Consider the following 22,240-nt stretch of genomic DNA (forward strand, 5'->3'; position numbering starts at 1 on the left):
TCAGGATAGCCACCGAGTCAAAGCTGGCTTGCTGCAGTTAAACCCCACCATCCCTTTGTTGATAATGATGCATATGTAGATAGTTCTGATGTAAGTCTTGCTGGGTACATTTGTACTCACGTTTGCCTATTTTATGTTTTTGCAGAGAGACTTCAGTCTCACTAGTATTTCCGCGTAGTCTTCGACGTTTAGCTTGTTACCTCAGCTACGATCTTGTGCCTCGGCAGGATTTGGTAGATAGTCAGGCTTCTCAGCCTTTTTCATTTATAGATGTCTGTACTCAGACATGATAGCTTCCGCTTGTGCTTGATTTGTATGCTCTGAATGTTGGGTCATGAGACCCATATTTGTAATATCTCGCTCCTGGGAGCCTATTGAATAGATTACTTGAGTCATAGAGTCATGTTGTGATGCCATGTTGTATTTGCACATATCGAGCATATTGTGTGTATGTTATTGAAATGCTTGGTATGTGTGGGATCTGACCATCTAGTTGTTTATCTTTAGTAGCCTCTCTTACGGAGAAATGTCTCCTAGTGTTTCCACCGAGCCATGGTAGCTTGCTACTGCTCCGGAACACTTAGGCTGGCCGGCATGTGTCCTTCTTCGTTCCTGTGTCTGTCCCTTCGGGGAAATGTCACGCGGTGAATACCGGAGTCCTGTTAGCCCGCTACAGCCCGGTTCACCGGAGTCCTGCTAGCCCAGTGCTACAGCCTGGATTCACTCGCTGATGACCGACACGTTCGATGCTGGGTCATGGATGCCTGTCCCTGTAAGTCTGTGCCGCTTTGGGTTTACGACTAGCCATGTCAGCCCGGGCTCCTTATCATATGGATGCTAGCGACACTGTCATATACATGTGCCAAAAGACGCAAACGGTCCCGGGCAAAGGTAAGGCGACACCCGTGGGAATACCGTGCGTGAGGCCGCAAAGTGATATGAGGTGTTACATGCTAGATCGATGTGGCATTGAGTCGGGGTCCTGACAGCTTATTTCATTATCACTAATTCTCTCAATATGCAAGCATCCCACTTCACCATACACTAACATTTTTTCCAGCCCACGCAAACCATTATAATATGTTTATTTTTGTCACTGGACATATGTGGTAGATTAGATAATTATTTAATTTATTTACTTCCTAAAGGTTGTGAAATGCCATGATTTACACAGAATGCAAGTACGGAATATTTATATGTTAAATTTAGAGCTTTTGAAATATATGTCATATGTAACTAATCTTTATATATTCCCGTGGCAACGCGCGGGGAAATTAACTAGTTTTTCTAAATAGCTACAACCTATTACCCGTTTCCTTTTTAGCCACGCAACCATGTCACATAAACAACTTATGCATGCAAGCCATAAATTACATTTGCATTAGACTATGCATGCAATGCTGCCACATCATCAATTCATGCATGTTAGTCATAAGTTTATTTTTCTATTAGAGTTCATCCTTCACATTTTGTTAGCCAACATTTTTTAGCTGTATTTTTATCTCTCTCTTTATACGCTTCATATTGTTTTAAGATTATGTGATTTCCACTAGTCTTATATGTTTCTATAGCAGCTATTTTTGCATTATTTTAGCAAGGTTCCCACAGCAACGCGCAGGGCAGTATCTAGTTCAATACTATGTCATATCACTAATATGCCTTGGTTGGATCCGGTGATGGACGCACTTGAGTGTCGCTCCCTTTCTGAAGGCATTGTTGTTGAAGAACCTCATCGTCTGTGTGATATCATATACCTGGCACGGGTCCTATACCCAGCACTGCTACTATCACCTGGCCCGGGGGGTAGCGTGGGGCACACTTATTAGTAACGCCGGGTTTCACAGGCCGCGCTACTACTATTCTCTACTTGTAGCTCAGTGTCTGACCCCGCACTAGTACTAAGTACTAACTAATAGCAACACAGGTCCCTTAGCCCGCGCCACTATTAAGCGCATGCCTATAGGGTTTTCTTTAGTAGTGTCATGAGATGGTTGGTGTGGATATGGTTATTATTGTAGTTTTTGCCAATTGTGGATCTAATTGCTTTTTTTTTCTTCACATACGCATAACTTTGGTCTTATGTGACTTTGTTATTTGCCAACACTTCTATGCTCCCATGATACCAATTCAAAAAATTCAAATTTAAACGTGTCAAAAATTCCGAAAAAATCATAGATGTTCTCAACATATGTGTCTACAAGCCCTAAAAAATTCAGATCCAAATTCGATATACACATTGAGAAACAAAAAAGACAAATCTGTTGGGAATAATGTATTTTTACACTATTCATGTTTTGTCTTTATTGACACTATTCATGCTGAATTTGTCTTTTTTGTTTCTCATTGCACAATTTGAATTTGGATCTGAATTTTTTAGGGCTTGTAGACACATATGTTGGGAACATCTATGATTTTTTTTGGAATTTTTTGACACGCTTAAATTTGATTATTTTTTAAATTGGTATCATGGGAGCATATAAGTGTTGGTATCATGTGATATTCTCCCGTGTTTTATGTGTGTGTGTGTTAGTATTGGTTGTGTACATCCTATTATGAAGAGACAGAGTGTGTGTTCGTGTCTGTATTCTCGCCCCCTGGCTTGTATTCTTATTGACACCATGCAATAAAACTTGAGGGTTGTTCCAAAAAAGAAAATAACAGATGTGGATTGCGGCAGGCCGACCCTTGTCGGCAATGCTATTCATCTTGGTCATGGAAGTTTCGCATCGCATGTTGGCTCACACTTCCATGTGGGGTTGTTGGCCTGTTGGATAAGTTGAGCTTGTGCCAAAGACTATCGATCTTTGTGGATGATGTCATGGTCTTTCTCGATCTGTAGGAGCTAGACCTAGACGTGAAGGTATTTTTGGCAATCCTGGTGGATTTAGACATAGTTTCCGGGATGAGGATCAACCATGATAAGTGCACGGTGATGCCGGTCAAAACCTCAGATGATATTATGGCGCTCGTCTCGGCAAGCCTTGGCTGCACAGTGGAATAGTTCGTATCCGCAGGCTGGGTGTTTTGTTCTCTTTTTTTTTTGCGAGGTTATTCTTTGTTTTTTAACATGTGATATGCAAGCTTGTACTCCCTCCGTCCCATAATATAAAAACGTTTTTGATACTAATATAGTTAAAAATGTTTTTATATTATGGGACGGAGGGAGTATGTATTTTCAGAAGAAGAAGAAATGTCGAAAATTCCTTGGGTAAGATAACGACATGCACCTGCTGAGTCGTCGTCTCGTGCCCAAAGACAAAAATAAAAGGAGCCGTCCTCTATCTCTTCCTTTTAGGAAAAACACATTCCCTCTTTAATTCTGTGAACGAGAGCTATAGGCAAGTCGTGTGGGGGTTTGCAAGTCGCAACGAAGATACCTAAATGCATTGGAGGTCGTTTTTGAAGTGCAGTTTCTCAAGGGAGCCAAATCAATATTGTTAGATTCATTATAGCATGTCCAATGCAAAGCGCCGCTTAAAATATAGAAGTAAATAATATTTTAATCTGGTGGCTTTGTTAGCGCCTCACGTTCCAACGCAAAGAACGATCTGATGGGCGTTTGTGCAGATTTTTTCTTCTATTGGTATGTTGAATCTTCCGCTGGCGCCCGGCTACTCAGTAGGCATCGATGCCAGATAAAATTCCAGGATGGACCAGGATATGACCGTAACGGCTGGGGAATCAATCCTGGCGTCCGGGGCTAGCGCCCGCGTTGGAGATGCCCTTATGAATGTGGTTTCATAGTATCTATATTTGGTATTATAGATGTTAATATTTTTCAATATAAATTTGATCAAATTTTATCTTGTCATAAATCTAATACGCTCAGTAAAAAGAACCGGAGGGAGTACATGTTTCTCAGAAAGGCTCATGTCTCATGTAATATATAACACTAGTTTATGTTACTATCTTTATAATGCAAAGTAACATATAGGTAGTGTCATATACTCCCTCCTTCTATCTATATAGGGCCTAATGTGCTTTTTAAGACCGTCTTTGACTATTGATAAGATTAATAGTACATGACATGCATAATATGAAAATTATATCATTGAAAGCTCCTTTCACATACGAATTTGACTGTATGCTTTGTGTAAGTTGCATGTCATATATTATTGCTATAACATTTGGTCAAAGTTAGTTTTGAAAAACGCATTAGGCCCTATATAGATGGAAGGAGGGAGTATGATTTTATTTATTAGCTCGTAGACTCATTTTTTGTTAGGAAGCATTATATGATGATAACATAGTCATCAGCTCTTTCTCCGTCTTCTTTTTCTAAATAGCTACAACCCACTATCTATTTTTTCTAGCCATGCAACCATGTCACATAAGCAACTTATGCATGTGAGCCATAAATTACGTTTGCATTAAATTCTATGCATGCAATGCTGTCACATCATCAATTCATGCATGTTAGTCATAAATTTAATTTTTTTATTAGAGTTCATCCTTCCCATTTTGTTAGAAATGACTTTTCTTTGCTACAATATACGCTTCATATTGTTTTAAGCTCATATGATTTTCGTTAGTTTTAGATGTTTATGTAGCAACTATTTTCATTATTTTAGCAAGGTTCCCACACCAACACGCGGTGTATCATCCAGTTTAATACTATGTCATGTCACTAATATGCTTTGGTTGGATCCGGTGAGAAACACACTTTCGCTCCCTTTCTAAAGGCATTGCTATTGACGAATCTCGTCGTATGTGTGATGTCGTGAGATGATTGGTGTGGATATACTCATTGTTATAGTTTGCCGATTGCAGATCTAATTGCTTTGATTTTTTTTCTCATCTCCGCATAACTTTGATCCCATGTGACTTTGTTATTTGCCAACGTGTTTTCGTGTGCGTGCGTTAGTGTGGATGTGTGCATCCTTATGTAGAGGCCGGGTGTGAGTTCATTGTCCAGGCGCCATTTGTGTCTTACCAACACCCTCCCCTCCCCCGGGGTTGTTCTAAAAAAATAGGCGTGGATTGGGGCAGAGAGACCCTTGTTAGCGATGGTATTCATCTTGGCCATGGAAATTTCGCATCGCATGTTCGCTCATGCTTTCATGTGGGGTTGTTGGCCTATTTGTTAAGCCGACCTTGTTCCGAAGACTATTTTTTCTAAAAAAGGAGGAAGACCCCCGGCCTCTGCATCTGGGCGATACATGCAACTATTTTATTAACTATTCACAAAGATCTTACAAAGTAATACATCAGTACGTCTAAAGTTACCATCTTGGCAATCTGTCGCTACGGCTATCCATGTGATGAAGGGATGCCGATAGTCCGAGCTGAATACTAAACAGACCTCACACCATAGCTTAACATCTAAAGCCGGAGGCCCCAACCAAGCCACATTGTCAGGTTTGGGGTACACACCGGTCCGGCACACTCTCAGAGGCCACCGTGCCGCCGTGTTCCAAAGACTATTGATCCTCACGGATGATGTTATGGTTTTCCTCGATCTATGGGAGCTAGACGTGGAGGTATTTTTGGCAATCCTGGTGGATTTAGGCGTAGCTTCTGGGATGAGGATCAACCAACAACCATGGTAAGTGCACGGCGACGCATGTCAAAAGCTCGGATGATGATATGGCGCTCGTCTCGGTGAGCCTTAACTGCATAGTGGATTAGTTGTATCCGCACGCTCGATCATGACAGTGCTATTGGGTGTTTTATTCTCTCCTTCTCTAATATGTGATACGCACGCTTGTGTGTATTTTCAGAAGAAGAAGAAGAAGAAATGCCGAAATTTCCTTCGGCAAGATAAGGACGTGCATCTGTTAAGTCGTCGTCTCTTCCCGGAAGACAAAAAGAAAAGGAGCCGTCCTCTATCTCTTCCTTTTAGGAAAAACACATTCCCTCTTTAATTCTGTGAACGAGAGCTATTGCCAAGTCATTCGCAAAAAAAAAAAGATTTATTGCCAAGTCGGGTGGGGTACAGGACAAACACCGTGTTGGGTAATGACTTTGATTGTTGTGATGCGTCCACATCATGTGAACCGCGTGGGATAACCCCCGGAGAGCCGAAAGGTAATGACTACAAGAAGAGATTGACTGGCCACAAGGACGTGGTCAAAGTCTGAACTATTCGTCGCCTCTGCTCCACTATGCGCACGCAGGGGAAGCCAATGCCAACAAATGATCAATCATGGAAACTGAACTCTTTTGGCCTCATCGTGTGTTATTGCCTACCTGGGCCCGCAGCAAAACCCAACAAGAGATAAATTGCATGCTTCATTATAGACACTGAAGCAAAAGTTGCTTATACGGACTTCGTAGCGATCTAAACAATGGAAATTTCCACCACTTGCTTGGTAACAGAAATAAGACAAATGTATTGTTGTATACATGATCATGATGCGCAACTAGGGAATTACATGAAACTGAAAACCTACATGCCAACCAAAACTGGCAAGGCGAATACAGATTTGGCCAAAAGTACCATATACAGCAGCCCCACATCATCGCGGATAAAGATTACATAACATGTAACGGTGCCCTGCGCACGGACAGCACTCCCGTGCCAGACAGTAGCAACTGAGGCAATGGCCCTGCTCATACTCTTGGCGCCAGAGATACCAAGCCGAGCCAAGACCCTCCTATTAAGATCACTTATGCAATGGCAGCCAACTGACGGGTTCCTTCACCACATCTCTGCTCAACCACAGCGAGGTAGGCGCTGCAGTTCGGCACCCACACACGAAGCAGCATCAGCAAGACAGCTATCCTGTGAGCCCTTGAAAGACGACACAAGCGCTTCTACTCGCATCAGAGCTGGCACTGATATTGAGAGTATCATTCCTTGGGTTAGGTATTGCCTACAAGAGAATGCTAGGCTGTATAGCAGGCGAGTCAGCGGCAAGGGGGCGCCATGCTTCAACGAGTCCAGAAGAGCGCTCAGCTTAGGAAGATTTGTCAGCAGGCCCATTGTGGCCTCTCGAGGTGCTGCCTTGAGCAGCAACACCACGCAATCTGACGCCAAATCGCTTATCTGTGGATCTGAATTTCCAACCACCTCCAGAAATATAGCCATACTGCCACCAAGGTCGCATATGTCCATGATGCAAGATTGTTGATCGACAGCAATGCTCATGCTGAAGGCGCTATCAACAAGGAGTGCAGGTTCTTTGCTGAGGACGATACTTCTGTTGCTGCCGGTGCCACGGATAATGAAAGCTCTGCACAGTTCCAAGGTTGGTTCCAGAAAATCATCCATATCTTTGGCAGTCACAAACTCAAGTAGATTCCCTATTCTTCTGACAACCTGAAGCTGCGAAAGGATATTGGAGTCCATGTCGGGAGCAGATGCCAGAGCAAAACAAAGCTTGACATTGCTTACGTTTGCATTTGAAAGATCTCCAAGCAAGAATTCAAAGCACTGGGATACTGTCGCTTCATTCAGGATATCAGATACCTTAACACAATCATGTTCCATCAGCATTACTAGAAGTTTCTGTGCATACATAGGTATTGGATCTTCATCCTCTGCAAATGAAGGGTACATTGGGAGAAAATATTTGTGAGAGATTGTTTTCAGGTCAGCTAAACATTGTTCATCTGCAGTCAATGAAGAATCGCTGAAGATCACAATCATCACATCAGACAGTATCTTCAAACACAGGAATCTGGCATCACAATCTTTATTGCCCTTGTATAAGATGGATAAGCTTGGAAGGAATCGACTTGTGAATATTTTGTGTTCCCTAAGTATAACAGAAGGCTCCTCCGTAGCTGCCTCAAGAACCCTCAGCAATGTCATTTGGAAATCATCCCGAGCCTGGAAGTACAATAAAGTGTACACAAATTATCACAAAAGACAGGAGTTTAGTGAACACATTGCGTAATGCAAAGACTGATCAGCATTGCGCGCGATACCTGAAATGGTGTCTCCAATATCTTCATAAGATTAGCCAACTGGAGCAATACTTGACTTGTCACAACTCTGTGATTGAAGGATACACTCCCAAGAAGATGAAGGATGACAGGGAACAAATGAATTGTGCTCTTTGGATGAGCACGTCCAGTTAAAGCAGTAATAGGTCCATGACGTTTGCCACCCATGACCTGCTGTATATCACTGGATACAGTGTCAAGAATGCCTGGGACCAACGAAGCAACTAACTGAACAAATGCTTCTGTACATTGATGAATGAAACCATCCTTCTCCTTTCCCAATCTATCGACTGCTGATAGTAGCTTTGCATTGCAAAAGAATTGCGGAAGCCACCTTCGACTGTTCTTGCAAAGAAGAGCAACAAATAGAAGGGCTTTCCCACGCAGAATGTCAGTTCCCTGTTCTATCAGAGAAATAAGTCCAGGGACCAACTGTTTCTCCTCAGTTAATGACAGAATATAGCGGCTCATATTTGGTATGATATGACTGTTCCCTAATGCCGAGTTCAGAAGATTCAGACTTATCTGTTGCTCACGTGGATTGCCCTTAAGGAGTGTGCATGCAATATCCTTAAATGTTAGCTTCTCCAGTATTAAATGAGTACATGACGAACTGAATCGAGCTAGGCGGCTCAAACAAGAAATTGCAATAAGCCTTGTATTCTCTTGCTTCCCAGTTGCTTTATAGATGTAGCAAAGATGACCAATTACATCTTGGGAAGCAAACCGCGATGTCCAATCTGTTCCTTGGCTACATATATTATCAATTGTCCGTAAGGCATAAAGCTGGGCTAGATCGTCTTCCCCTTTACGCAAGATAGATGACACTAGTGCGATTACAGAACTAGGAACCTGCAAAGTTTGCCAAGTTAAATCACGAGAAGACAGTACTTTGAATCTGTAGCTGCAAATAAGGAAGGAGCCATTCATATGTATATCTACGCTACATGACCACATACAACTAAGATATTTACATATGTTATATATCTTCATGTTCCAATACATACTCTTTTATGTACTTATAATAACTGCAAAAGCTCAACGCACACATTCATAATAGACTTGTGCCTAGACAGATGAATAAAGAAAAGAATATGTATTGGAACGTGAAGTCGATATCTACTATCTAGGCATATCCCTTCCCTCTTTAATCTAAAACATACTCCTAATGCAGCATCCACGTTAAGCCACATCACCCCTGAAATTGCAGTCGTTGGATTATATTGAGGATCAATCAAGTCTTAGATCTTAACAGTTGGGCCTGTTAGGAAATATGCAACTTGTATTCCCATGAGGCCATAGGCCGATATATATACATGTACAGGTGTGGAACATATGCAGGAAACCCCTTATACAACGGGATAAATACAAAGGGGTACATGACTTATATTATAACTCTAACACCCCCCCTCAAACTCATGGTGGATGAACAACACTGAGTTTGGAGAGATAAAAGCCATGTTGTGCTCTAGTCTGGGCCTTCGTCAGGAAATCCGCCAACTGTAACTCAGAAGGCACATACTGAAGAGCAATAACCTGATCCTGCACACCAGCGCGCACATAGAAAGCATCAACACCAATATGCTTGGTGAGCTCATGCTTCACAGGATCGCGCGCAATGCTGATAGCACCTGTACTGTCAGATAAGAGCAGAGTCGGTGTAGTGACAGAAACACCAAAATCCTGAAGTAACCACCGGAACCAAGTCACCTCTGCCATCAAAAGAGCCATTGCTCGCAACTCAGCCTCGGCACTCGAACGGGAAACTGCAAGCTGTTTCTTCTGTCTTCCAGGCAATGAGAGAACCACCAAGAAAAACACAGTAAGCAGAAAGTGAACGGCGATCTGAAGGATCACTAGCCCACGTAGCATCCGAATAGGCCTGAAGCTGTAAAGAACTGGAGCGAGGAAAGAATAGACGGTGAGAGATCGTGCCTCGAAGATATCGGAGAACACGAAGGAGATGACTATAGTGAACCGAGGTGGGAGCAGAGACAAACTGACTCAGAATATGAACCGGATAAGAGATGTCCGGACGAGTGACAGCTAGATAGACAAGACTGCCAACAAGATGACGATAACGCGTCGGGTCAGGGAGAGGAGCACCATCAGTAGCACGGAGGTGAACATTGAGCTCCATAGGAGTCTCAACAACGCGCTCGTCAGTAAGAGCAGCACGAGCAAGAAGATCCTGGATATACTTTTCTTGGGATATAAAAAAGCCATCAGAGGTAGAAGAGACTTCAATCCCAAGAAAGTAGCGAAGAGGTCCAAGATCAGACATAAGAAACTGCGCACTAAGACAGGCCTTTACAAAGGCAATATACTCGGGGTCATCCCCCATGATGATCATGTCATCAACATAGAGAAGAAGAAGAGTCCGACCACGAGGAGAAAGGTGAATAAACAATGCTGGATCATGAGCACTTGCTGAAAAACCAGCAGCAGTGATCACAGAGGCAAAGCGCTCAAACCAGGCGCGGGGGGCTTGCTTAAGGCCATAGAGAGAGCGACGAAGACGACATACCATGCCATCAGGAACAGAATACCCAGGTGGTGGCTGCATGTACACCTCCTCACGCAGCTCACCATTAAGAAAGGCATTCTTAACATCAAGCTGAGATATAGACCAGTGGCGTGCAGAGGCAACGGCAAGAAGTGTACGAACAGTGGTCATATGGGCCACAGGAGCAAAAGTCTCATCATAATCACGACCGTGCTCCTGCTGAAAACCACGAGCCACAAGACGAGCTTTGTGACGCTCAAGAGAACCATCGAAGCGAGTCTTAACCTTGTAGACCCACTTACAAGTGATCGGACGGACTCCGGGATGAAGAGAAACAAGATCCCAGGTACCAGTGCGTTCAAGAGCAGCAATCTCCTCTGCCATCGCAAACTGCCATTCAGGATGAACAACAGCCTGACGGTAAGAAGTCGGCTCAAGAACAGCAGCACCAGCGATGGGAAATCCAAAGCGATTAACAGGCGGACGAGGACGAGAACGCAAGCCATAAGTAGGCTGAGAGGAAGATGACGACTCATCCACAGAGGCATCGACTGGTCATGGACGACGAGTGTAATGCTGAGGAAAAGATGGAATAATAGAAGGAGGAATCGTCAAGGTAGAATCGGGGGGTGGCGACGAAGAAGTCACCGGAGATGAAGGTGTAGAATCCGGTGACATGCTGGGAGAGGAGACCGGGGAGGAAGTCACCGGAGATGAAGGTGGAGAACCCGGTGACATGCTAGGCGAGGAGACCGGGGAGGATGGTGGCTGCAAATCAACTAGAGGTGGAGAAGGAGAGGAAGTGGAACGAAGAGGTACAGGCTCGACGGGGGTGATAGGTGAGTCAGGAAAAGTGAGGAAAGAGATATCATGCACTGAAAAAGTCGAGGAAGATGGGCGTGGGTAGAAGGGACGAGACTCATCAAAAGTCACGTCTCGAGAGATACGCATCCGACGATTGATAGGATCCCAACAACGATAGCCCTTATGCTCATCACTGTAGCCTAAGAAGACACACTCAACAGACTGAGCGGTCAGTTTGGTGCGTTCGCGAGGGGCAAGAAGAACATAGCAAACACAACCAAACGAGCGAAGCATCGAATAATCGGGAGAACGATCAAAAAGTCGCTCGAAAGGAACACCACCCTGTAGAGCAGCGGAAGGCTGTATATTGATAGGATAGGTGGATGTGGAGACGGCCTCAGCCCAAAAATGAGGCGGGAGAGAGGTAGCAATCATCAATGCACGAGCCGTCTCAAGAAGATGTCAATGCTTTCGCTCAGCCACACCATTCTGAGCATGAGCACCAGGACAAGAGAATTGAGAGAGAGTCCCTTGCTCAGCAAGAACACCACGCAACATCTTAGAGATATACTCACCAGCGGAGTCAACACGAAAAACACGAATGGGTGAAGAGAACTGAGTATGAACCATGGCAGCAAAATGCTTATAAATAGACAACACCTCAGAACGAGAAGTCATGAAATAAAGCCATGTGTAACGAGAGAAATCATCTATGAAATAATATAGTATTTATGACCACCTTTCAAAGCGAAAGGGGCCGGACCCCATACATCAGAGTGGACTAAATCGAAAGGACGCTTGGACACTGACTCACTATGTGAATATGGTAACTGAATCTGCTTGCCAAGACGACAACCCTGACACTCTAAAGAGACATCTCCTGAGACAGACCCCAGAAGACCTCGACGAACTAAAGAAGACAACCGAGAACCACACAGATGACCAAGTCGATGATGCCACTGCTGGAAGGAACCAGTAACGGAGGCGACAGAAGCGGAAGAACTGGCGATGGTGGTGGCAGCGGAAGGAACATGAAGCCAGTCCAACTCCCAAAGACCCTGAGAATCACGGCGGCGAGGGCCAGCCCCAACCAGAGTGTGCGTGCGACGGTCCTGGACAGAACAAGAGTCAACGTCAAGGATGACGCGACAACCAGAATCAGTAAGTTGACCAGCAGAAAACAGATTCATGGTAAGTCGAGGAACATGAGCAACATCAGGAACAGAATAAGGAGTGGTAAGATTGCCTCTACTAGCAACAGAAAGTGGAGTACCATCAGCAGTGAAGACATGAACAGGAGAATCCAGTGATCGAAGAGAGGACAAAGTGGAAGAATGAGAAGACATATGAAAAGAAGCTCCAGAGTCCAGAACCCATGGGGATGTACCTGACTGTGTAGAGGGTGATTGCTCAATGCGGGAAGTATCAGTCACAGAACCAGCAGTACCCGTCGAGGAAGAACCTGAAGCCGCGAGCAGACGCTTAAGTTTCAGAATATCCTGGTCAGTCAAAGCAATGGCTGAAGCTGTCGAGGTAGATGACGAAGTCCCTGAAGATGATGATCGCGCCTTGCGCAGGTGTTTCTTCTTCGTGTAGCACTGAGACTCAAGATGAGCATCATTGTTGCAATAGTCGCAATGTGGACGGGGGCGACCTGAGCCTCCAGAAGGAGTGGGCAAGAGCGGCGGAGCACTCGAGCGAGAAGGGGTCGGTGCAGCAGGTGGCGTAGGAGCACGAGTAGCGAGCACAGAGGGAACCTCCGGCAAACCAGCACCACGTAAGCGAGTCTCCTCAGCACGAATCTCAGAAAGCGCCTCCATGAGAGAAATACGGCCACGAGCAAACAACTGAGCACGCCGGGGCTCAAACTCCTTACGGAGCCGAGACAGGAACTCATAGACGCGATGAAACTCCAAATTGGCCTGGACAGCCTGGCAACAGGGGCAGGTACGACAACCAGCACTGCGGAGAGAATCAAGCTGGCGCCAGATAGCAGAACTCTGTGCATAGAAGTCATCAACAGTAGAGTCACCCTGCTGAAGAGCATGCTCCTGACGGACCACAGAAAGGTATAAGGCATCACCAGAGGGCTGATAGCGCTGACGAAGACGGGTCCACATCTCAAAGACAGTAGGAAGACCCAGAAACTCAGAAGCAAACTGAGGCAAAACACTAGCAGTGAGAACAGCTGCAGCATGAGCATCATCATCAAGCCACTGGGTGTAAACAGACAGAGCACCATGATACGTCTGAAGAGCCTCCTCATAAGCCAAAACCCTCTCATCATAAGCACGATCAGCAGCCTCATCAGCAAGCTTAGCCGCATCCTTGGCGGCCTGATTAGCATCCGGAGGAAGAACCGGTGGAGTCGGCGGAATAGGAGCCACCGGAGGAACCGGACGTGGCGGACAGCAGACCTCGCCAGAAAGAACACCCCAGAGACGGATGCCACACATGTGAATGCGCATGAAGCCAGTGAACTCAGTGTAGTTAGTACCATCGAAGATCACCGGACAGCGAGGGACAGCAACATAACCCGAGGACTGAGACATCATGCCTTTTTTTTTCTTTTTTTTCTTTTTTTTTCCGAGGCAGACTATAGGAGTCTCGATCTGCAGCAGCTTGCGTGCAACAAGAAGACTGGAGCGGCGGCTGCTTGATCTGGACTGGCGGAAGGTGGCAACTTCGATCTGACTCACAGGAGCGGATGAAACGGAACGGCGGCTGGCGGCAGAATCTGACGAGGGCGCGAGGGCGCGAGGACAACAAAGATCGGCGACGGGCGGCACTCCTGGCGGCGGAGAGCAGCAGCAGTCGGTCGGCTCGATCGGGGCCAGAGGAGCGCGTGGGATTGACCTGCGCGCTGGCTGGGATGGATCACAAGCGGGCTGGACGAGGGGACACGCGCCGGCTGGGATTGACCTGCGGGGGGATCAGCAGGCGCAGAGAGGCAGCGGTGATAGAGAAAAAGGAGCGGCGGCCACAGATAGGGTAGTCACGGCGGCCACAGCAAGGTGGATCAACAGCACGAGTTGCAGCGTGCAAAAAATTGACCTAGCTCTAATACCATGTTAGGAAATATGCAACTTGTATTCCCATGAGGCCATAGGCCGATATATATACATGTACAGGTGTGGAACATATGCAGGAAACCCCTTATACAACGGGATAAATACAAAGGGGTGCATGACTTATATTATAACTCTAACAGGGCCTACGAACAGTCATGTCCTTTTAGTTGAAAGGCACATCCCTTGGTGAATGAATGTCTTCTTATGGAAAACATGTCCCTTGGTGAAAAAATGTCTCTTCGTGGAAAGAAACACCCCTTAAAATAATGTCTTCTTATTAACTTCCCAAAAGATGTGACCATTGTAATTGCCTTAACTATGCTAGAACACTAATGTACCAAAATTTACCATTTCAATTTGTTTATGCACTTCAACAACATATGAACTTTGCAACTCTATGTCTAAAACGCAAACTTTATCTAAAAATATTTCAAAATAAACTCACTAATATACTTTCAACTTCTAATAAATTTCTACTTAACTAAATTCTCAAAAAAAACTCACTAAAATATCTAGTGTGGGCTATACACTGGTTTATGTTTATGTGTGGATTTAGTTCTTGCAGTTAATACAGTTTCAACTTCTAATAAATTTCTACTTCAGTACATTACGGTGGGCAAAGGGAATATGCTCCTATAGAAGAATCAGTATCAACTACTGTACTAAAGATGTTGGAATCTAATTTCCAGTATCTTACCGCCACAACTTTTCTTTTCACAACGTGATGCAGTATAGGGTAATACTAGAAGGTAAGTCCAGGTAAATCAACCACTGACATGCAAATAAACATGTAGAGCATATTTTTCATTTGGAGTTTCTAACCTGCCACAAAGCACCAGCTTTGTTGTCCTTCATAGGAGATTCCTGGGCATTGCTTTCTTTGCTATCCTGATCAGATTGAGTTGATATGTAGAACAGTAATTCTCCAAGTGTTGCCATACAGAATCTCCTCAGTTTATCATGCCGGTCCCTTAAGCCATCTGACAAGGCATTAACAATTCCTGAACTAGCTAGCTCTGCATCAAGGATAGTGGAGTAGCGTATCAACAGTCCCATAAGTGAAGCAACCTGGACACGCAAGACTGAAGTTTTTGATAGTCGAAGCATTTTTATAAGCAATGACATAATTGGGCCATTAGTGATTATATTTGCAGCATCAGAGTTCATGCTTAGCAACTCCAGGTATCTGATGATATTCTGTTTTTCTGAAACCTGAAAAGATCCACTCAAACTCTGAATTATCTGGCTATGGAATGCATTCATCTGTTCTCGTGGTAACCTGATGTAATCAGCAGCAGGGAGAGCTTCAAAAGGAAGCACAGTGACAGTCTCAGTAGCTTTATCTCCTTTTTTACTGGGCATAACTGGTTTAACAGCAAGATCTGTTGGATGCCAGAATGCTTCAAAGATGTTAGACGGCTCAGAACCCATTGCAGCACCAGAAGTTATCTTCGGACGTGCTTTCCTCATACAGAAACTAGGTGGAGTGGCCACCACATCAGGATTCTCTGAGCAGTTCTGCTCAGCTTTCAACATGGTATCAGGCTTAACAGAACACTCATCCGTGAGCATATCCACCTGATTTATGCAGTTCTCTTCATTTCCATCAGTTCCTTCGGTCGTATGCTTTTCATCTGCTGTGGATCCAACATTATCTGATCCATCATTATCATCAGGTGCATCGCCTTCTGGATTTTCACCAAAATCAAGCTCCATGTCATTATTTTCTATCTTAACTTCAGCCTCATTTTCGTCTGTTTCTGTGGGAGGACGCCTGTAGTTCTCCTTGTCTTTTTCCCTTTGCAAATTTTTCTTAGCTATGCGAGACATTCTAAGGACATTTACACCCTTCAAACCATCAGCCTTACAAGGTTTTGCATTATTTTTCTTACCAGTTAGCACATTCTTAACAGGGGTCGTGAACATCTTGGCAGAATTTTCATCTTTCTTGCGTAGGTGTTCACGAGTCTTGGGTGGCGTCAGCTGTCTGGAGGGTTTATCCCCATTTCGCTCAGCTAGATATGGTGTAGTGGGAAGTCCAACCATGTTGTCGAAGGCAGGTTGAGGAGGTAACGGAATCATTGGCATACTGTTTCTCCAGAAGTTGTGTGCACAGAGTTCAGACCACTGTAGTCTTTCAGCTGGGTCTTTCATGAGTAAGCAGTTGATCAGATTCTGAAAAGACCTTGACGAATTATCAGGTAAAGGTGGTGCAGGCTCTGAAAGTATGGATTTGACTAACTGGGTAAATTCACGGCCCACGAAAGGAGGTCTTCCTACATAGCATTCGTATAGCACACAACCAAGAGCCCAGAAATCAGAAGCATATGAGTGGACCCCTCCCTCTTGGAACAACTCAGGAGCCATGTAACATGGTGTCCCCCTCATAGGTTGTGGCACCTAAAGGACATGTGTTCAAACCAAAGGGAATCATTAAAATAAGATAAAACCGAACAAAACGAAATGCTTGAAGAAAAGGAAATGGGACCTCACATCTCCAGGGTCGGTCTTCTCGATGTCCTTTAAACGTCTTGCTAATCCAAAATCACACAGCTAGAACAATAAGGGGAAGTTACTGTTAGCTCCCAACAATTTTCTATTCCTTTGCTGTTACTGTACTTACATATTTCACAGTGGTCTACTGATTACCTTCATGCATCCAAACTCATCAAGTAGGATGTTAGATGGCTTCAGATCACAATATATAATTCCTTGTGAATGCAAGAACCTAACACCCAACATGTTTTCAGTCAATCAAAGTCCACCCGTAACACAATAGATATATTGAAACGAGGTTATCAAAGAAACTTTACAGGAGGGCTTTGACAAGATCGTAAGCCAGGTCATGCATGGCACTTTCAGGCAGCTTCTTATCCTGCATAAAAATAGACATGAGACAGAATACATAGAGGCAAAGCAAGCAGAAAAATGGGGTAGCATTTGTCTTCACTGATGTTACATATAGTAAAAGTCTGCATATGTCATATAACAGGTCTCTGGAACACAAACAAGCACCACAGAGAATTGTGTGGGTTGCCCTTATCAACACGTGTTTGTAGGATGACAAGCAAGCAGAAAAATGGGGTAGCATTTTGTCTTCACTGATGTTACATATAGTAAGAAGGTCTGCATATCTACTCACAACAGGTCTCTGGAACACAAACAATCACCGCAGAGAATTATGTGGGTCGCCTGCCTAGGATGAAAGGCAAGTACTGGCAAAACAGGCTTGCAAAAGCTTTACGCCGCAACAATATAATACACTACTAAAAACAATAGAGCAACATTATCAGGATAGCAGATAAATCAAGCATTTCTTAGAGCCAAAGAATATGCAGCGTGCATTGAGTGTTTTCAAGTGGAGAAAATGAGAGCAGCACTCCAGTTTCCCATCTTGAAACAGTTAATTGTCTAATTCTTTTCCAAGCTGAGCACAAACGGGACTAAAGCTCATACTTCAGTGCATGAACACAAAGTATTAAACCATAAATGCTATAAAAGAAAAAATAGAATTAAGATCATAAAAGCAGCTGGTTCGGGCTGACCATACTTCAATGTAATGACAAATAGTTTTCTCAAGCAAAAATAGTTTTAGTAGCATTCACAACTTCAAGTTGTCAGATTGAAGGTACACAATTATAAATAGCAACAACAACAAGATTGTGTGAAACATCTATTCCTCTTAGAAGAGCAATTAGCAAGCTGTGATATAAAGTTTCATGTGGAATTTTCCTAAAAGCTAATGAAACGTAAAGTTTTGTTCCTTGTACTTCTAGTTCAAATATTCCGAGCTCCTAAATTTTAGGTGCAGCTTTTCTCACTTATCTGTGATATCTGCAGAATATATCGGTTACAAACGTATGCAAGTGGATGCTTTGTGTTCCCTTCTTCAAATTAGAGACATACATGCATTGTTTAAAAGGATAAGCAAGATACCTGCTCAAGCAAGCCCTTGAGGTCTCCACCAACACAATATTCCAGTACCAGCCAAAAATGTGCTGAAGTTTCATACCTAGGGAGAAAAGCAAGATATAGTTATGGTATGCACTACGGTGGTCAAGTGTTAAGTGAACAATAAGGATAACCTCAACAAGAATAGCAAAGTACTTGTCAGGCTATACTTGAAAATTAGCACAGGCCAAAGCAATAAGTCAATACGAATCCCTGGAAACTTACCAAGAGTAAAATTTCAGGACATTTGCATGATCTAAAGAATGAAGCATCCGGACCTGCAAATATAAGTTCAAAAGCATCATTGGCACAACGGAACAAAGCAAAAATAAACAAATTATGTGCATAAGCATTGATCAAACTTATGATAGAACATCTAAGAATGCTTACGAAACTTGAGAATGGTTCTCTATCTGGTAACAATTTATCTACCTTTTTTTATATTTACCCTGAGCAGTTGCTCAGATAGACAAAGGCACATCCAAAAGAAAAACGGGTCCTTGGAAGGGACAATAACAAAAACTTAAGTACAAACCCGATGAAAGAATAGCACTTGCTGATAGGTCAACAGCATCCATTAGTGAGCACAGGTTGTAACTTATCTTCATGGGCACATCTCTTCTATAATTGGGTATGAGAAGCAAACTATGTGCAAAATTATTAGGAAGTTCATCTTTTGTCCAGCACTTGAAAAATAAGAATTGGTGTCACTTTGTGGCAAGAGAAAAACAGCACTCCAAGCTTATCGTTATCTTAGTCACAGTTACATCTAGCCTGGGGCAGTTTCCCCTTCATACTGCGTCATTTCTCAAGCAGAACACTAACCAGAAATCAGAAATGCTTCGGCAAACAACACTTAATCAAATACTGACATTGTACCAAGCCTCAACCTGGAGCCACGGAAGCTTTATCAAGTAAATTATGCGAATCACGACATACACGCATCAGCACGTGAACACAGGTCGCCAGACCAAGAAGCCGCTCCTAAACCAATGCAAACCTGCACAACCTTCGATTTCAAAAATACCCCCAAAGACCCCCAAAATGGCCGCGGCGGGGTCAAGAGGGTTCGGATAGGGGTGAGAGGAGGGGCTGGCTCACCTCGTTGAGGACCTTGGAGCGCTGCGACTTGTCGACACTCTTGACGGCGAAGTACTCGATGGTTTTCTTCTTCCGCCCTTTGTAGACAGTCTTCGCACCGCAACCCCACCCGAAAAAAAAAAACAGAAACAATCAGAAATCCCTCGCATTCGAGCCAGCCCCGGCCGGATACGGGCGGATCCGAGGCCGGAGAAGGGGGCGAGACCGACGGAGATGGAGGAGAAGGGGGCGGAGGGTTACCGAGTGCTTGCCGCGGCCAATGGCCTCGTAGACGTGGAAGTTGTTCATGGCGGAGCAGCAACAGCTGGAGGGGGGAGGTCGGGAGGAGGAAGAGGGCTCCTCCTCTGGTCTCCGGCTAGGTTAGGGCTTGTGATCTGAGGCGGGCGGAGAAGTGGACGAAATGGGGAGCGGGGCGGAGAGGGGAGAGAGAGACGGGGAGCGGGATTTGGATTTGAGATGGCCGCCGCTCGGCTAGTTTGGACTGGTTTGGGGCTTTCGGTTTCGGAGGAGGCGCTCCTGTTGATTTCGAATTTTCTATCGTTTCGTCGTCTTCGTCGTCTTCGGTTTGGCTGTGATTGTTTCATATGAGACCCTGCCTTTGATCTTTATTATATACAAGAGCATCTTCAACCGAGTATGAAAAACTAGGTGATTAAACGTATGTGCGTTGCAACGGGTCACATTAACTTTAAGAGTTCAATATCAATTATGTTAATATTACATTTAATATTCTCATACATATAAGTGACATTGGCGACATTTTTTCATTGTTGAGGAAATCGTTAACTGGTAGCTGCTCGGTCGGCTGGTGAGTAGAGGATTAATAAGCTAATTGGCAAGTTAATCGGCCATTTAATCAATTAATCGGACGATTTATCGGGTAATCGGCTACTCGGGGACCCTATGAATAGGGATTAATCGGCAAGTTAACTGGTTAATCGGATGAATTCTTGAACAGGGCATTTTTTACCATCAAATTCTCACACACACTCGGGTACAGGATCATAATCCATCTATTTCACACGCACACGCGCTAGTGCATAACAATATGGATTATGTGTATTACTAGGACATATTCCCGTGCGTTGCAACGGTAAAATTGATGCTTTGTGCGAGTATAATGTCTCACAGCACCGGATTCACTATGAAGAACATGCTGCAACCCAACATCCTTCTACAAAATGAACATAAAAAATATGATGCAATTTAGTCATGTTCATACTTTCTTTGCCGGGCATAATATCTCACTGATTTAATTTAAGTATAATCCTTTCTTTAATTACCATAACATCCTCACTCGTTTTAGTCGGGAGGCAAATCCTTCCTTTTCTATTTTAGCAGCCCCAACACATTGAAACCTATTAATCCTTCCTTTTATCCTACATTTTTACCTCAAGTCCTTCATTTAATTAGCCTCGTCTATTTGAATATTCTATTTATTAAGACCACAATATTTGCTTCAATTATTCCACCGGTTTACCCATAATTCATTCTTTAATTAGCCACATCAACTTAAATATTTTATTTAAGCCCACAATCCTTTCTTTAATTAGCTCATTCACTTGGTTAGCTCGCTCTCAACATGAGGACTGCCACTCATATATTTAGAGTGAGTTGAGATTAGTAAATATGAATGGCGCATAGGTCGTTGGTTGTTATATCGAAAATCCAGACAGGAGGTCCCGTGTTCAATTCCAACAATGTTGATTTATTTTGACCCAATTATTTTTCGCAGTCTCTATGAAAGCCCATAAAAGGCCCAACAACATATAAGTACCTGGCCCAGGTGGCTTAGCCTGTGTATGAGTCAAACGAAAAGAACTAAACCAAACCAAAAATACATATTCCCTTTAATAGTAGGTATAGATATTTGCCACCCCAACTTATATTTCCCCGAGCCGCGTTGCTACAGAGCCGAGCTCCCGCCCGACCACCTCGCCGGCATCGAAGGGGAATGGATAAGGGTGACGCACCGCCTCCCATTCCCCCATGGCCTCACTCCTCGACGCCCCCTCCCAGATCCACTTCTCCTCCTCGCTCGCTCGATCCCGTCGATCTGGACAAAGTCAGACGCCACGGCCACCATGACCGACCCCGTCCACACAACCACTGCTCTCCCTGCAGGCTAGGAGCTTGTCGAGGAGCTCCGAGCTCCGAGCTCCTCCGCTACTTCGTCTGCGCCAACGAGATCAAGTCCAGCACCCCCGCATCGACGTCGCTTTCGTCTTCCTCAACCTTCGGCCACCGTAACATTGCCGTTCGATCCGCGCCGCCCCGAGCTCCCCTGTCTTCCCCTAGGGCGCCATTGACACCGCTGTGATCTCCTCTTGCCTTTCCCCTGTTTCCCCTTTCGTTTGCTCTCGTTAGGTATTTCGCCATGGCCGAGAACCGCCGTCCGCGGTGGCCATTGCAGGGGTAGCCACCAAGCTCCTCGGATTGACCCCGTGGCACATGCCCGCTCCTATGCGCGCCCATGCCCGAGCCTGCTGCTCTTCTTTCGCGCCCGCGGGGCCACTCCCTCTCCACGCCCACACCTGTGCCACACCGCGTCGATCGCGCCCGCCACTGCCGTCGCGCTCGCCGCAGCCACCGCACCACTGTGACCCGCGTGACGCACACCCTGGCCACGTGCCACACTCTCGCTAGCTGCGCTCGCCCCATCTACTGCCGCCTATCCCTTCGCTCGCCCCACAGCCGCGCCCTACCTCGCGCCCCCTCCTGTCACGGCCATCTTCTGCCGGCCGCCCCCTCAGCCACGCCGGTCGCTTGCCTCGCCTGCTGCGTGTTGCTTCCTGCTGCTATGCGCTGCTCTACCGCTGGTACACTGCTGCGCCATGTCCTCGACACCGCCGTGGACAAACATGGCGGAGGGATTGTCAATGGAGTACGAGGAGGAGGTGGCGGAGAAGGTGTGGAG

The 22,240-nt window shown here is 44.9% G+C and overlaps 1 protein-coding gene across 1 annotated transcript; it reads right to left on the minus strand.

Moving 5' to 3' along the window:
• Positions 1-6,281: 6,281 nt before the first annotated feature.
• LOC123061014 (serine/threonine-protein kinase RUNKEL) lies at positions 6,282-19,860 on the minus strand. The gene is made up of 10 exons (XM_044483903.1): positions 19,564-19,860; positions 19,324-19,413; positions 18,448-18,500; positions 18,208-18,283; positions 17,085-17,146; positions 16,921-16,999; positions 16,765-16,824; positions 15,094-16,671; positions 7,873-8,742; positions 6,282-7,774 (listed from the first exon to the last, which is right to left on the minus strand). Exons 1-10 carry the CDS (start codon positions 19,609-19,611, stop codon positions 6,656-6,658), a joined length of 4,035 nt encoding a protein of 1,344 aa, XP_044339838.1. The 5' UTR covers positions 19,612-19,860; the 3' UTR covers positions 6,282-6,655.
• Between the last annotated feature and the right edge of the window lie 2,380 nt (positions 19,861-22,240).

The sequence above is a fragment of the Triticum aestivum genome, chromosome 3A (assembly GCF_018294505.1).
Source record: "Triticum aestivum cultivar Chinese Spring chromosome 3A, IWGSC CS RefSeq v2.1, whole genome shotgun sequence".
Lineage (NCBI taxonomy): Eukaryota > Viridiplantae > Streptophyta > Magnoliopsida > Poales > Poaceae > Triticum > Triticum aestivum.